Source organism: Vigna radiata, chromosome 8 (assembly GCF_000741045.1).
Source record: "Vigna radiata var. radiata cultivar VC1973A chromosome 8, Vradiata_ver6, whole genome shotgun sequence".
Lineage (NCBI taxonomy): Eukaryota > Viridiplantae > Streptophyta > Magnoliopsida > Fabales > Fabaceae > Vigna > Vigna radiata.
Window position 1 is genome coordinate 24,181,484 of NC_028358.1, and position 15,399 is coordinate 24,196,882.

The 15,399-nt window shown below is 33.3% G+C and overlaps 1 protein-coding gene and 1 non-coding gene across 2 annotated transcripts; both read left to right on the forward strand.

Annotated features, from left to right (window-relative positions):
• Positions 1-804: 804 nt before the first annotated feature.
• On the forward strand, positions 805-2,121 carry LOC106770398 (transcriptional regulator SUPERMAN-like). Its single transcript, XM_014656209.2, has one exon. The coding sequence runs from the start codon at positions 1,114-1,116 to the stop codon at positions 1,699-1,701; it is 588 nt and encodes a 195-aa protein (XP_014511695.1). The 5' UTR covers positions 805-1,113; the 3' UTR covers positions 1,702-2,121.
• A 5,346-nt stretch (positions 2,122-7,467) lies between these two features.
• Positions 7,468-7,538, forward strand: TRNAG-GCC. The gene has a single exon. It is a non-coding gene; the product is annotated as a tRNA-Gly (tRNA).
• Positions 7,539-15,399: the final 7,861 nt, after the last annotated feature.

Sequence of the window (15,399 nt, forward strand, 5' to 3'; positions counted from 1 at the left end):
AGGGTTAACCTACAGTAAATTATAACAAATAAAAGCAATTTAGGTGCTAATTATATAATTTAACCCTAATTTTGTATTTAACAGCTATACTCTACTACTGAAATAAGAAAACTTCATATTAGTTATTTAAAGCCATGTTGTACACAAACTTCTTTAAAAGGTGATCGATTTATCAAAAGTTATAAAATCTGTCAAAATGTTTATGGTTTATTCTCAAAAGATTTCTGCAGCACAATTTAGATTTGGATTATTTGTTTGGTATCGAATTTGTGTATGCAACAAACAATAACCTCCACCTGCCTCCATCTCTTAGTTTAGGCTGCTTTTATACATGTTCATCTTATTAATATTTAAATGTAAACTTGAAATTTACATTATGTGTGTGTAAACATATGCTGTCTTAAGATTTTATATAAATAAAATATTAAGATAAAAGTAAGATGTTGACATTGTTATAAGTGAGTCTTAAGTCTAACTCAATTTCACAAAACCCGCTTGTAAGGTGAGGTCCGCACCCCCAACAAATATCACTAGGATAGACTCTAACCATAATTCTGATACTATGTTAGAAGTGAGTTTTAGGCCTAATTCAACTTTACAGAATCGGTTTCTAAAGTAAGGTTTGCACCTTACTTATATATATTATAATTTGGCCTTATCTCTAGTCGATGTGGGACTTCCAACATATATTAGACATTATTAGAAAGATATAGATGATAAAAGAATTAATGTAATCCTGAGCTTTTAAAGGGAAAGACTCATGCATGATTGATCCTTATATAGGTGTAGAAAGAAGAGGTGGGATGGTTTGAAATGAAAGACCTTCTTAGGTAGATGAAAGGCACAAGAGTCCAAAAGGGAGAGAAATAAATGATAAAGAAGATTAAAAAAATATATTGGTATGATATTGAGATGAATCCACAGCCGGCTAACAGAATACATCTCCAAGCAAACTTCTAAGACTTTTCCACTTTACACCACATTCACTTCACTATCTTTAGGTAATGACTATGTCCTTAATTTGTCTCTTTCTCAAACCTTCTCCACCTTCTCTTTTCTATAATACTCTTCCCTCTTACACCACATTCCTCAATAACAATTCATTTCTCCACCATGGAATTCACCTGCCAAGAACATTCCAAAACCTCCAGCGACGAAATTGATCGCTCAGCGGAGCACAATGATGAGATTGGCACTGCCAGATCCTACGAGTGTGTCTTTTGTAAGAGAGGCTTCACCACTGCACAGGCTTTGGGTGGACACATGAATATACACAGAAAAGATAGGGCCAACAGGGCCAAACCCACTTTTCCTTCTTCCACTTCAACCAACCTTGATGACACCAATACCTATGCAGATCTCGCCTTATACTCCCCATCAAATCCCACCTATCTTTCAAGAGGGTCTTACTATTCCACTCTTCCTGATTCAGAGCTAGACCTCAATTACAACTACTACCATCACTTATATTTTCCCTCACACGCTTCTCCTGCTAAATCACCTTCTCATCTACAATACACTGAGCTTTTCTGTCTAGAAAACCAAAGGGATCCTCACCTTCTGTTTGGACAAGATTGGAGACAAAGGGGTTTGACTTTCTACACCAATCCCCTATGTGTACATGGAAATAAAGACAACATACAAAACAACACTGAAGAGGACGATCTGGATTTGGAGCTTAGACTTGGTCATCATCCTTAACATATATATATATATATAACTCTGGCAATTATCTATAAGGTATGGCTTTTGGGCCTATATATATATATATATATATGTGTGTGTGTGTATGTTAATTATGGCGTGAAATTGTATAGAAAGATGGGTTGGAAGTTGGAGGAAGAAAGAAGCAAGATTTCTAGCATGAAGGTGGCTTCTTAGTTGTTCGGATTTCTGATGAGGGAAGGTACTCAAGATTTACGTTTTCAATGTCTAGAGAAGAAAGTATATATTTATCTAGGGTTCTATCAGAAGCTCTTAACTATATATGTGAATGTTTTTCTGCTACTGTTTAATTTACTTAATTCACGTATGCCCATCTACTTGCCTGTCGCAAGGGAAATTAGGTTATGCGTATGCTTTTTTAATTTTTAGGGAAATAAAAGTCTCTATCTCTTTGCACTCTGATCCAAACCCATCCCATTGTTTCTTGTTCCTCCTGTTTCAATGTTAGAAGTGTATATGTTACAACGACCAAGTGTTACAAATTCAAAGCTAGATAATGATATGCTGATTACTTAGGAGATATATACGTTAACTATGTAGAGCAGTACATATAATTGGTAAAACATTCAGCTACTCATGAGTGTTTGTGAAGCTATTTTGATTTTAGCTGTTTGGATATGAACGTTTCTACGATTACTTGGCAACGAAGGAATAAAGAAGATTATTTATCTTCATTAGCTATTGAGTATGGGAATTGCATCATTAGAAAAGCTTCTCGGAACCATTTTCTTTATTTAAAAAACTATTCACCTTTTTGTTCAGAAAAGAAAAGGTAAGAAATCGAGTAAGAATATATGAATTTGGCATGTTTTATTTTATATATCCATATAGGAAACCATGTTAAATTATATAATAAAAATAATAGATTATAAGATCATTCTTACAGCCATAATTTATACATCTTTGTTAGTGTATTAGCTACATGCAATTTGGTCATAATATATCTCAAACACAACATTTTGTGAGGTATTTCTTTAGAAGGATAAGATGAGAATTGGAGCTTTGGAGACATGCTTCTCATATTTTCAGAACCTAATCCTCTTCAACCACATAAAACCTAATGACTTGTATGATATATAATTAAGTATTATTATTTTTTGAAATTATAAAATTTATATACATAAATATTAGTTGGGGTCGTAGACATTTAATTTAACAGTCTTGACAACGTAATATTATCTTAAGTATTAGTTGAGATTATTTATACTTAACAAAATAGTCCTGATCCATCATAGTTTTTCCTTCAACTCTCTCCAACCCTTCTATCCCTTTCTACTTTTGCTTCATTTCTTTATCTTGCTTTCTTTTGTTCTTTTTTATGTGCTTATGTTTTCTTTATTTTTTGAATAAGAAAAAGGAAAGAATATAATTTGCATCCCCCTAAGTGTTGCTGTTGTTCTTTCCAGGTTCCTATAGGGGCTTATATTAAATTCATTTTTCTATATAATACTTGATTAGTGTCTGTTTAAGTTTATAAAAAAGCAGTATATATGATTTTTCATATTTTTTTTGTCGTATTTCTTTTAATGGGTTGTATAATAAAACTTACCCAATTAAGTTATAAGCTCCCTGGTAAATTACACATGTAATTGAATTGTTTGTACAAAAGATTGCTTAAGATAATAGTATTTTGTTTTTTTATAGGCAATAATTAAAAAAATAAGATATCAAGAATGTCATGTGTGCACAAATATTGTCAAAAGATATAAAGGAGTCGGAATCTCAATTATCATTTCCTAATGAATATTACAAAAATAAAACAATCTTCGCATAATTCATGTTTTCATGTGACATTTTTTTAATTTAGCATTTTACTATATTGAAAAATTGTCAATCTCATATAATCGGTTTATAAAATAAGATTTTGTATTATCGAATATACATTTTGAGAGACTTTAATTTAACTCTGATACTTTGTTAAAAAGTGAATTTTAAATTTAACTTAATTATACAGTAAATTTTAAATCTGACTCAATTATACAAAATCAGCAAGTCTATACTCATTTAATTTTAGTTCCCGTAAAATTTTCAACGAATAAATATTTTCAACGAATAAATATTAAGAATTTAAAACACGTATTATTTATGTACTTCTTTTATGCTGATATAAAATAATCCATTACTATGTACATTTATAATATTTTCAAATCCAAAACATTACAAAAATGAAACAATCCAAAAATGTGTCATTCTCTCTGCAATTTTCCACTAATTTCTCTGGGATATCACACTTAAAATAATGTCTTCAAGATATCATTTCTTTCCCAATACACCTCAATATACACAAAAGATATCTTCAGGGTACTTACAGTAAAGTAATAGGTATAATTTAATTGGCAGGTAAACTTAATGATAGTAATTAAAATTCGAGTAATATGTAAATATCTCAAATTCATTTATTTCCACAGCATATTAAAGAAGAAACTACAGTAATAATATTTACATTTACAAACAAAAAATCGTTTATGTCTTCATACTGTCCAGAAAATGTTCTTCTTGTTTAACTTAACATGTAAGCAAAACCATAAACTTTAGAAATATACTTTCTAATATAATTATTTATTAATTAAAATTTATGGAAAAACACTAATTCAAAAGAAGGGTTTATTAAATACGATATGAGACGCATAATGTTTAAATTTTTTAAGAAAAATTTAACCAATGAAAAGTTATTTTAAAAAAGTGTATTTGATGCTAACATTTCTGTTAACGCAAAGTTGTACATTTTAGGTGTTTCAATTCTCTTCTAAAATAATTCATGACAAAACATATTCATTTGAAAAAAAAAGAAGGTGTTTTGTGATTGAAAAACAAAAATCTCTGATCGTTCTCAATCAATCTCTATTCCCATAAAGGTGATACTCATGAATTTTTTACGTTGGATTTTTCTTTCTTTTCTCTGATAAATTATAGGATTTGAACTCTAGATTGATTTTTTATGTGTATTTGAGCTGGTATTTTGGGGACCAATTGGATCAAACTTATGAGTAAACCTTTGAAATCTAAATATACAACATGAGTAATAATGTTTGATGAAAAAAGTTGTGTGGTGAATAAGGAAAGTTGTAAAGAATAAGGAAGATGGAAAAGAACAAAGAAAAGAAATGAAGTTTGAAGAGAAGAAAAGAGAGGAAATGCATTGCATGTGAATGTAGGTTTGAAAATTTAAGGCTTTGACTTGGACTTCAACGTTTGTTAGTAAGTAAGTTGTTTTTAAATGCATGTCATACTCGATTTGATCATGCTCCTGCACATGCCTAGTTTCTTATATCAAATATATACTCTCCGTTTCTCAATCAACCTTTTATCTATCATTTTCACATCTTTTCATTCATCATTACCCTCTCTGCCTTAAACAAATCCTTACTCCTTTTCCTTTTTTTCTCATTTGTTTTCAAGAATATATTTATATAATGTGATATTTATCGATCAAATCCAAATCTATATGTTCGTTCTTGTGTGCATTTTTTTGTCAAAATTAAAAATGTGATATATAGGTAATAAAAATATACTTTTATGAGTTTAAAACTTATATATAATGCGTATTAGCGGATATTAAGTAACTTTATATAACAAGAAATTTGGCTTAAATGCTTATTTTGTTCTCATGTTAAAAGGTAAATTTCTGTTTAGTATCCGGTTTTAAAAATGAGGACATTGAGTCATAAAGTTATAAAAATTGTATCAATCGAGTCCCTTCCGTTAATTTGCAGTAACAGAGTTAACTTCCAACTGATGTGGTGAAAAACTCTGCATTTTTCTTCTCTCTCTTCTGCTTTTCCTGTCATGTTACAACTTTTTCTCTTTGTGGAAATAAAATCACACTTATCTATCATTGGTCCAACCTTGGAGCTGCTCCCCTCTCAAACTCTCTACAAATTCTTAAATTCCAAATCCCTTCACTCCTTTCTCCTTTATCCGGCGCCGGAATCTCGTCGTTCTTCATTGCTGGCTTTGCCCTCCTACCAGGTTTAGTGATTCACTTTTCATGCTACCATTCACTTCACATATTTACATAACACAAATCCATCTTCTTCCTCGAATAGCCCATAAATTCACAGATCCACATAGCCCTTTTTCTTCTTCCTCGAATATCTCCTTCCCGATTCTCTATTTTGCTCCCATCCTCCTACTCCTTCAACCATCACACCACACCCCATTCTCAATGAAACGACAACCACCAAACTCGCATCCCTCTCTATCTCTCCCTTCTTCCTCCTTTGGCTTTGATTTCTCTTTCCTCATTCACGATCCCAATTCCACTATAGCGACTCATTCCAATGCGATTCTGAGCTTGTTAGATCCACGACAAGGTTTTGTTTCCCAGATTCTTTTGTTAAAAATTCTTCCTCTGGCACAACTGTCTCTGCCACCTCCACACACATTCATCTATCACAACCATTCCAAGGTTTGGCGCCAACAGTGCTTCCATGGCAGGATCTCAAATCGGAGTCAATTACAACCGTAGATCTCGTCGTTCTGGTTACCGTTGGTGGTGCGACCTTCGCCGGCAGTTGGGAAGATGTCGTCAGTTTGGAAGAGAGTCATGGAAACGAGGATCACAACACCGTCTCCTCCATCAAAGCCTCCATAGAAAAAATCCCCAACGATTTCAAGGTAAATGCAGATTTCATCGTGGTTTGTTGCAGACATTGACGCCGATAAGGTCGAGTTTAAGTTTAAGAAGCCAGAGTATTGCGAGGCCTGAAGTTAATGTTGATCTTATTATCAAAATGAAGCTAAAAAACACATCACTCTTCTTCTTCTGTCCCCAAACTCTCTGAAACCTGCATTAACCATCACATCAACCCATCCCAACACCCCAAAACACAAAAATATCCATAGTTTTGAGTATAAAAAAAATAGAGAACAAGTTGAAAGCCTGGTGGTGGTATGAATCTGGTGTTTGAGAAGGCGAGGGTTACAAATGGCTCGTGTTCATAGAAGAGGGAAACCTCGCACAAAGAAGGGAGAATCTGGTGCTTGAGAAGGCGAGGGTTACAAATGGCTATATTATCGATGACGATAGAGATACAAATGAGTGATTTTGAGGAATGTCTACATAGTAGAAGTGGGAATGGTGATGGAGAATGAGTGTTATATCAAAAGAAGGAGCTATGGTAGTTCTTGACAGAGGAAAGATAATGGTGGTGTTGCTGTCTTTCACTTACTTTCAAAAGATACCAACAAAGGTTTGGGCCAACCCAATTTTTCGTGCACCATTGATTTTCTCTGTCTTCAATGGAGGAAAAGAGCTTTGTGTTGCACGCATCCATGGTTTGTAGAAGCTTTAGTGGGTGGCTCACGAGATTGATAGTAGACTGGAAAGAAAATAAGAGAGTTTGAGGAAGTGGAAGATGGATGTCATTTTATTTCCCACAAGGAGAGAGAGAAAAAAAAAATGTATTTTAGAAAAAGTTGGTATTGCAAGAAAAACAGATGAGAGAGAAAAAAAGTGTTGATTCCTACTGTTCATTTAACGGAAAAGACTATATTGATACAATTTTTACAACTTTAGGATACAATGTGTTCATTTTTAAAATCAGATATTAAACAAAAATTTACTTCATAGGGATAAAGTAAACTTTTAAGTCTAAAATTTCAATATGCTTGTAGATTCTTTTCATATATTTATGAAATAAAAGAAAACTTCAAAGCCTACACAAGCTATGTAAGAATGATAAATGAGTAAGCAGTTCTCTTTTGAAAAAAGCACAGTAAGCAATTTCTCTTAAAATAAAAGCACCAGTGGTCTAGTGGTAGAATAGTACCCTGCCACGGTACAGACCCGGGTTCGATTCCCGGCTGGTGCAATTATTTTTGGCTTTTTGTTTCTTCCATGGAAGAAGGCAATGAAAGGGACCCACAGAAGTGGGTGGATTAAGAAGAGAAATATCATTTATTTTTTTGGAAGGATTAGGAAGAGAATGCATGGTTGGTGTAGTGTGAAGCAATGGGATGAAGACAACCTCAAATCACGAAGAACAAGATGTGAGTGAGTGGTAGGGTTAGTATACCAGTACCACACTCTATTACTACCAAATGACGTAACTTAATTCCCATAATGTTTTAAACTCAATGCATTGAAGTCTTGGCGGCTCATGAACCAAAATTTGTTCATGCTTTTGGCTAACACCATGCCACAACGACTCTTCTTACGCCACCCAAAACACAAGAATCATGTAATCGACAACACACCCATCATGACAATCATAATATATGCCCTTAAGGAAGGAAATATGGTTAGGTTTGTCTCTGGATTACTAGTTTAATAGTAGAAAACCAAGACATTTTTATAAGAAATAGGAGTTATATTAAAAGAGTATTTGGAATGTCTCAAACATTATACAGAATATATACATAAATATAGCACAAAATCTTATTTTTGTATTCTCCTACATCAGTTAGATAAGATTATGTTTTCACTCTTCATCCTTCCTGTTGATTTTTTAAGACTAATTCCTTTGCTGTGTTAAGTCTACCTTATTAGACCAGACAACTACACCAACTGAATCTACTCTTAAGCTCTATTTTCCTAATTTTGCTTTCCCTGTTATGTATATATCTTCTGCTTCATATTGCTCCCTTTGAGATATTAAGCCAGTACCATATGCTACACCTTCTTTCTGGTCTTACTTTCCTATTGTTTAATTCATGCAACATTTTCAGTCTCTTCCAAGAAATGATGACATATATTAAAGTAGAAATTGATAAGATATATGACCCTCACATGTTTTTATGTGAATGTTTAGATATGAATGAGAAGATTTGTTTTATGTTGGGCAATTAAATAGAAATTAGTTGAATGACAGCTTTTAAAAAAATGACTTTTTTGTCTACTTATATATGTTATCTTTAAATTAGTGCAAATATAACAATTAAAAAATATAAAGGCAAATTATTTACTTTTTTATAAATTAAAAGTATACTATAAAAAATATAAAAATAAAGTATGATATTAAATCCAGATTTTTACTTGTGAATATATGATATTAGTCAAATTATCTTGGTACTACGGGAGATCCTAAAATATGGTTCTTTTGAACAACGATGTCATTTTTCATATTTGTTTATCATTGTGACACATCTTTAGTTATTTTTGGTGTAAATCATTGACTTTTCTCCGATTTTGGGAAGATGTCAATCAAGGAGGTGAAACATTACGTTCAACTTCTCCGTTTCAAAATTCTTTAGTGTTTCTCATAAATTGATGATCAATGGGTAGTGTGACATTCCAAAATATCATATACACATATAATATAATAGGATTCAACTATTATAATATGTGAAAGCACTTGAGAGATAGAGATAACAATATTTAAAATTTATACAGTCATCCAAAATATGGAAGAAATTAAAACGAAATAAGTCTTGAGTACAAGTTCCCAAAGTTCTCCAAATTACAAGGCTATTAAACTTTAAAGAGACCTAAAAAGTTTTCCAAAAGTACCGAACATAATAAATAAATGCTAAGAGTCTTCCAAAATAAAGGTCCTCTAAATTAGGAGCTAATAGAAGTCCTAAGCACTAGGGGCTGGGTCTTCCTCAGTCTCCAACTTTTGCTCCAATGGTACATCATCACCTACTGCTCATATCCAAAGGATTGGATGATAATCGCAAGGAGGGAGGCAATCACATACAACCATACAATGCAAGGGTGAGCTAGGTCTCAAACATACAACCATACTAGCTCCCCTTACCCTAGACCACTCGCTTGCACTCACAAAATGTTAGAATCACCTATAAATCATCAATTGATGATGGAAAATGAATTTTAGAACTAAATGGAAGCTAGATTATGGAAGAAAACGAAATGGTCTGCATGCAACAAGTTAAATCGCATGCTTACACCCCTAGGGCAAACGAGAAAGGGGTTTTCTTATCGGTTGGAGGAAATGAAAATTCAATCGGTAGGAACGTTGCTCTTGAAGCCTTGATCGCCTAGGTAGCTTCAAATCAACAAGTCAACAGATCAATCTTGAGTATTGTTAGAGAGAAGGTAGAGCATAGAGAAGAGGGTTTTGCTTTTAGAGAGAGAAAGTGTTTGAAAGGAAAAGGGGAAAACTTTCTTCAGAAAGAGAAATTGATGTGAACTTAGAATTTTAAGTGTTTTTACTTTACTAATATGGTCCAATCTATCCTATGCTGCCACTTGTAAACACTTTTTGTTTATATTTTACCAAGCCTTACAGGTAAGAACTCATTATGTGAGTCACACTAATGATCATTACCACCACAATGTAATGTAAATGACTAATTGAGTACGATTAGTAATGTTAATTTTCACTATTATTATTAGTCATTTTAACATTAACCAAATATTTTTTTTTTTTAGATTTTAACTTACTTAATGTTCATTTTGATAGTTATTTTTGTCAATAATTAGATATTGGTCACTTTCATCTAATTATACCACTAATTTCCATTATTTTTAATCTAACAATTAAACAATAAAAACATGAATTAAGTGAAATAAGATTGAAATCCAAGAAAGATAAAAAGGTAAAACAGGATTTCGAAAATATCACACGTGTTGGACACCACTTGAATAATCTCAAGTGCCATGAAGGATGAGAGGAATTTGGACTAGGTTGGGCACCACTTACTCAAGATGGGTACCACCTCCCATTGGTGAATTATTCTAAGTGTCATTTGACTTGCGTTGAGAACCTCTTGTGTAGAGTCCAACATAGAATGTTTTGCATTAAATAATGCTTTTGTTGATGTAATGCTTTTGCTGATGTAACACTTTTGGCTTACTTCTCTTCGTGAGAAAGTGGGACTTTTGGTGATTGAAAATAATGGAACACATTCCTTAAGGTTTTGCTCTATTTGGCCTACCTTGAATACCTTTATTCTTATCCTTGGAACATCATCTTCTTTTATGGTTAATATATTTTTTTATGGGTTTCTTACGATGATCTATTCTAGGGCATCAAGACTTCGTTCGCTCATTATTTTCCATCAAACTTGTATATTCTAGGTACTATGAGTAGTTAAACTTCATTTTCACTAGGATTGGATGTAATGTACTTAAATTGATCTAAATTTCTTGTACAATAGAATCTATATTCCTCCATATGTTTTATCTTAATTTTAATGTGTATGTTTGGAAATATCATGCATCTGAATGCATCTAATTACTGGGAAGTGAATTGGAATATAAACATAGATCGAACACCCAAGAGAATTGGTTCTAGGAATGGTTTCAATCTCTCTTGGTCATTCAAAATATCTGAATTTAATGCAAATTGTATGTTAAATGGACTAAGGAATTAATAATTTAGCATATAGATTCAGAACTTGTTCTTAAGGAATTAGGACTAGTAGGTTTTTGATGTGAATGTTTGAATGAGATAGAGATGAATTGTATAGATTACTTGCAAAATTTGATTCATGAAATTTAATCCTAATCACTAATGCAAAATACACTTTTTATAGCAACGTTTTATAGCGATTGAAATCCACATAGAAAGTGACGCGGTGGCAGTATTGTAAATAAGATAATTTTTTTATACCGGTTGCACTTAGAAAGGGTATAGAAAGTGTTATGGTGGCAAAACTATAATAAATGACAAATATTTTTATAGCAGTTGCATTCAAAACAGGTATAAAAAGATGTTTTTTTATTGTACCGGTTAAACTTATAATCGGTATAAAAATTGTTAGATATATTATCTTTATTTTATATTTATCTTTTATCTTTATCTTTTATCTTTTAGTTAGTTTGTTATTATTTCTTATTTGTATTTTGGGCTCAACCTATATTTCTTCTATTATAAATAGAGAACCCTAGGTGTGTATTTAACACAAGGGAGATAATACCAAATATAGTTTTTCACTATATTTAACATGGTATCTAAAGCATAAGGTTCTTTGTTCCTTGGTCCTACCCACTATAACCGCTGTTGCTGTTAGAGTTGTCATCGGTGACCACCTTCATTAGGCTCACCACGACCTGGCTGTGTTGATTGGGCCTCTTTTGAGTTTTAGGTTTTGTACTCTCTTGCCCCTTCATGGCTTCTACTCCATCATCTGATATTAGTGACGACTCTATTATTGTTTGTAAATTTCTCAAATGGTATAAGGATCAACAACCTTCTAGTTCCACTACATTTGTAGCATACACAGGTACATCTTTTATTGGTTTGAGTCCATCTTCTTCTTTTGACTCTTGGGTTCTTGATTCGGGAGCCACATATCACATTACTGGTAACAAATCTTTGTTTTCCTCTTTGTCCTCTCCGAATTCCTTACCTTCTGTTACAATGGCTGATGGATAGAGTTTTAGCTCATGGTGTTGGCACGGTTAACATTTTTCCTTTTTTATCCATTGATAATGTTCTTTATGTCCCTAGGTCTCCTTTTAACTTATTATTTGTCAATCATCTAACTTGTTCCCTTGATTGTGATATTTCTTTTAACAAAGATTTTATTTGTTTATAGGACTGGAGTTCGAGACAGGTGATTGGCACCAGATATGAGTCTCATGGTCTTTATAATCTTCGCCCCACTACACATATTGGTGTAGTTATGGAGTCTCCATCTCTTCTTCATGCTCAGTTAGGTCATCCCAGTCTTTCCAAACTACAACAACTTGTTCCTAGCTTATCCAAGTTGTCCAATTTGGTTTGTGAGTCGTGTCAATTAGGAAAACACATTCGTAGTTCCTTTCCTCGTAGTGTCTCACAACGTGCTTCATCTCCTTTTGCCTTAATTCATTCTAACATTTAGGGACTGATAACGGTTGAAAAACCGTTATTTTCATACTTAAATTTGACATTAAACTCACCCTTTATGACTTAGAATTAGCTTGAAATCATGCATTTTGCTTAAGTTAGAGAATATGAGAGTCAAATTTGGTTTTCTTAGTTTTATGCTTGGTTTTCCCTTGATTTTGTAGGTTTATTGAATGATTGGAAAGAAGGGTTGAAGTATCAAGGATTGCAGTGCATAAGTCAAACAAAATGCAGAAAAGTCAACCAGAGTGCAGAAAAACGAAGTGTTGAAAACTCCACTAGCGTTGAGTGGTGGGTTTGAACCGCTGAGCGGTGGCGCTGCTGATGAAGTTTACTGTTTCGCGCTTGAGCACCACTGCTGGGGGGCCATTCTGAGTGTCGTACCCACCGTCGGGTGGTGAAACCACAGTTGGGCGGTGTACTATTGGGCCTGGGCCAAAATTATGTTATTTTTCTGTGCTATATATAGACCCAAACGAACCAGAAGGGGCATCTTTTGACAGAAAGAGGCGCAAAAACACTCTCTTCACCCCTTGGAGGCAGATTTTGGATACGGGAGCTCTAATTTATCAAATCTAGGGTTTATCTTTACATTCTTTCCATTATTTTCATCTAGTTTCACCATGATTATGGTGAAATAAACCTCCATTGTTGTTGGAGAATTGATGTAATCCTTTGAAACTATCATATATTGAATTGTTGCTTTATTCATATTCTTTTATTCATTAATTAGGGTTTTTCCTCCATTATATTTGCATGCTTTGTTTAAGACATTATTCAATAGCATAATCTTTAATTCTATCTATATAGACACGTGTGGGTAGATCTAGACACGAGGGAATTCTCTCGGTAGAAATATTACCTAGACATAGGGATAGGAAGCCTACCTATTTTCACAGCAGATTTGACATTGACGAAAAAAATTGAATTCTTAGATATATGAGAATGGATAGGATGAAATCATAAACCCTAACAACACAATTCATTCATACATCGTTCACCTGCGTTATCTTTTGGTCAATTGATCAAAACCTTTGCATTTATATTTAATTTTCTTTTTTTGCATTATAAAACCCTAATTTTTGTTATTCAAGTCTTAAATAATCAAGAAATCGCATTAAAGTCTAGGCCTATGAGTCTCTAGGGAAATGATACTTGGACTTACCGTTTATTTTTACTTGATACGATTTGGTACACTTGTCGGACTCTTAACATGTTTTTGGCACCGTTGTCGGGGACTCGTGGTTTAACTATTCTAGTAGTGTGATTATTGATTACCTTTGACTTGATTTTTTATGTTTGTTTTTATTTTTGTTCTAATAAATGTTTTCTAGGGTTTTTTGCCTAATGTTTGCGGGATGCAGTTTGGACAAGAAGTTAACAGTATGGGCACTGTATTCTATCAAGAAAATCTCAACCGCTGGAAAGAACCTCAGTCATGTATAAATCTACGCCAATTTGGGCAAGCTGCTGTTCAATTTCAGAAATTGGTACAACAAAAATGGCAGCAACAACTCTCTCCATCAGAAAGATTGGAAGAGACATTCCAACGAGATATGCAAAATTCCATCGCCTATATAGAACGCATGGAAGCAAGTCATAAAAGGATGGAGATAGAATTGGGTTGCATAACCGAGCCTCTGGATGATTCTAGGGATAATACTGAAGTTAACCCTAGGGAGGAATGTCAAGTCACTATCACTAAAAATGACGAGGTTGTTAACGAGGAAAAGATAGAAGAGGAAAAGATAGAGAGAGATGAGGGAAAGATATAGGAGATAGAGGCAAAAATGTTTAGTGAGGAAGATAGAGATGAAGAGAAGGAAAAAGAAGTGGATGAGAGAAAAGAAAAAAAGAGAAAATGTGTGAAAATAAAGAAGAAAGTAAGAAAAAAGAAAAAGAGAAAGTTGAGGGAGAAGAAGAGTAAGAAGAAGAGGATGAGAGGAAGAAAGAAAAGATCACATGAAAAGCTCCTTCCTCATCTAAAAAAGTATCATGGGAAGGAAAAGAAATTTATGTGCTTTTTAAGGAGATCTTCAAGAAATTGGAGATTAAAGTTCCTATGATTGAAACATGGAAACAGGTGTTTGGTCTCATCAACTTTCTGAAGAAATCCAGTGGAAAGAAGAAAAAGAAAATAATACCAAGCAAGGACAATATCAATACTTACTAATGGGTGTTTGAGCTTTACCAGGTCAAGCTAATGACGTTAAAAGAGCACTTGCTGGGAGGCAACCCAGTTTCTGATTTTTTTTTCTTTTTAATTGATTATTTGTGTGGTTTGGATTTGATTTTTCTTTGTGTTTGAGTTTTTTAGGTTATATGTTGCTTCTAATGGTAGTGATGATAGCATTTACTGATGGATGCTAGGAGGACTCAGATAATGACATTTATTGATGGATGTTGTTATGATGAGGATGACGAAGGAAAACATCTACAGATGGATGCTGCTACAACATCTACTGATGGACGTTTCCTAGATAAGAAAGAGGAATAATAGCATCTCCTAAGGGATGCTATGTGATTAGGCATCTACTGAAGGGTGTCATTGACAACATTTACTAATGAATGCTAATGAAGATAAGAAAGATTAACATCTACTGATGAATTCTAATGAGAAATATGTGCATCTACTGAAGGATGCTAGAGGATTATTGGGTCAGGTTCGTGACGTTAAACAAGTGCTACCTGGGAGGCAACCCAATTTTCTAAACTTATCTTTTTAATTTATGCTTTATTTCCTTATGTTTTTAGAATAGGCGTTGATATACTTGGTTTAAAACTTATATTTGATGCAATGGGTTGATGATGATTTGATGAGTGTGCTTGATGATGCTTTTATATTGATTGATGTTGAGAAGATATATGAGATGCTATATACAGTTGGTGGTTCACAATATGTATGAACAGATGCATGATGATATGATTGTGATTG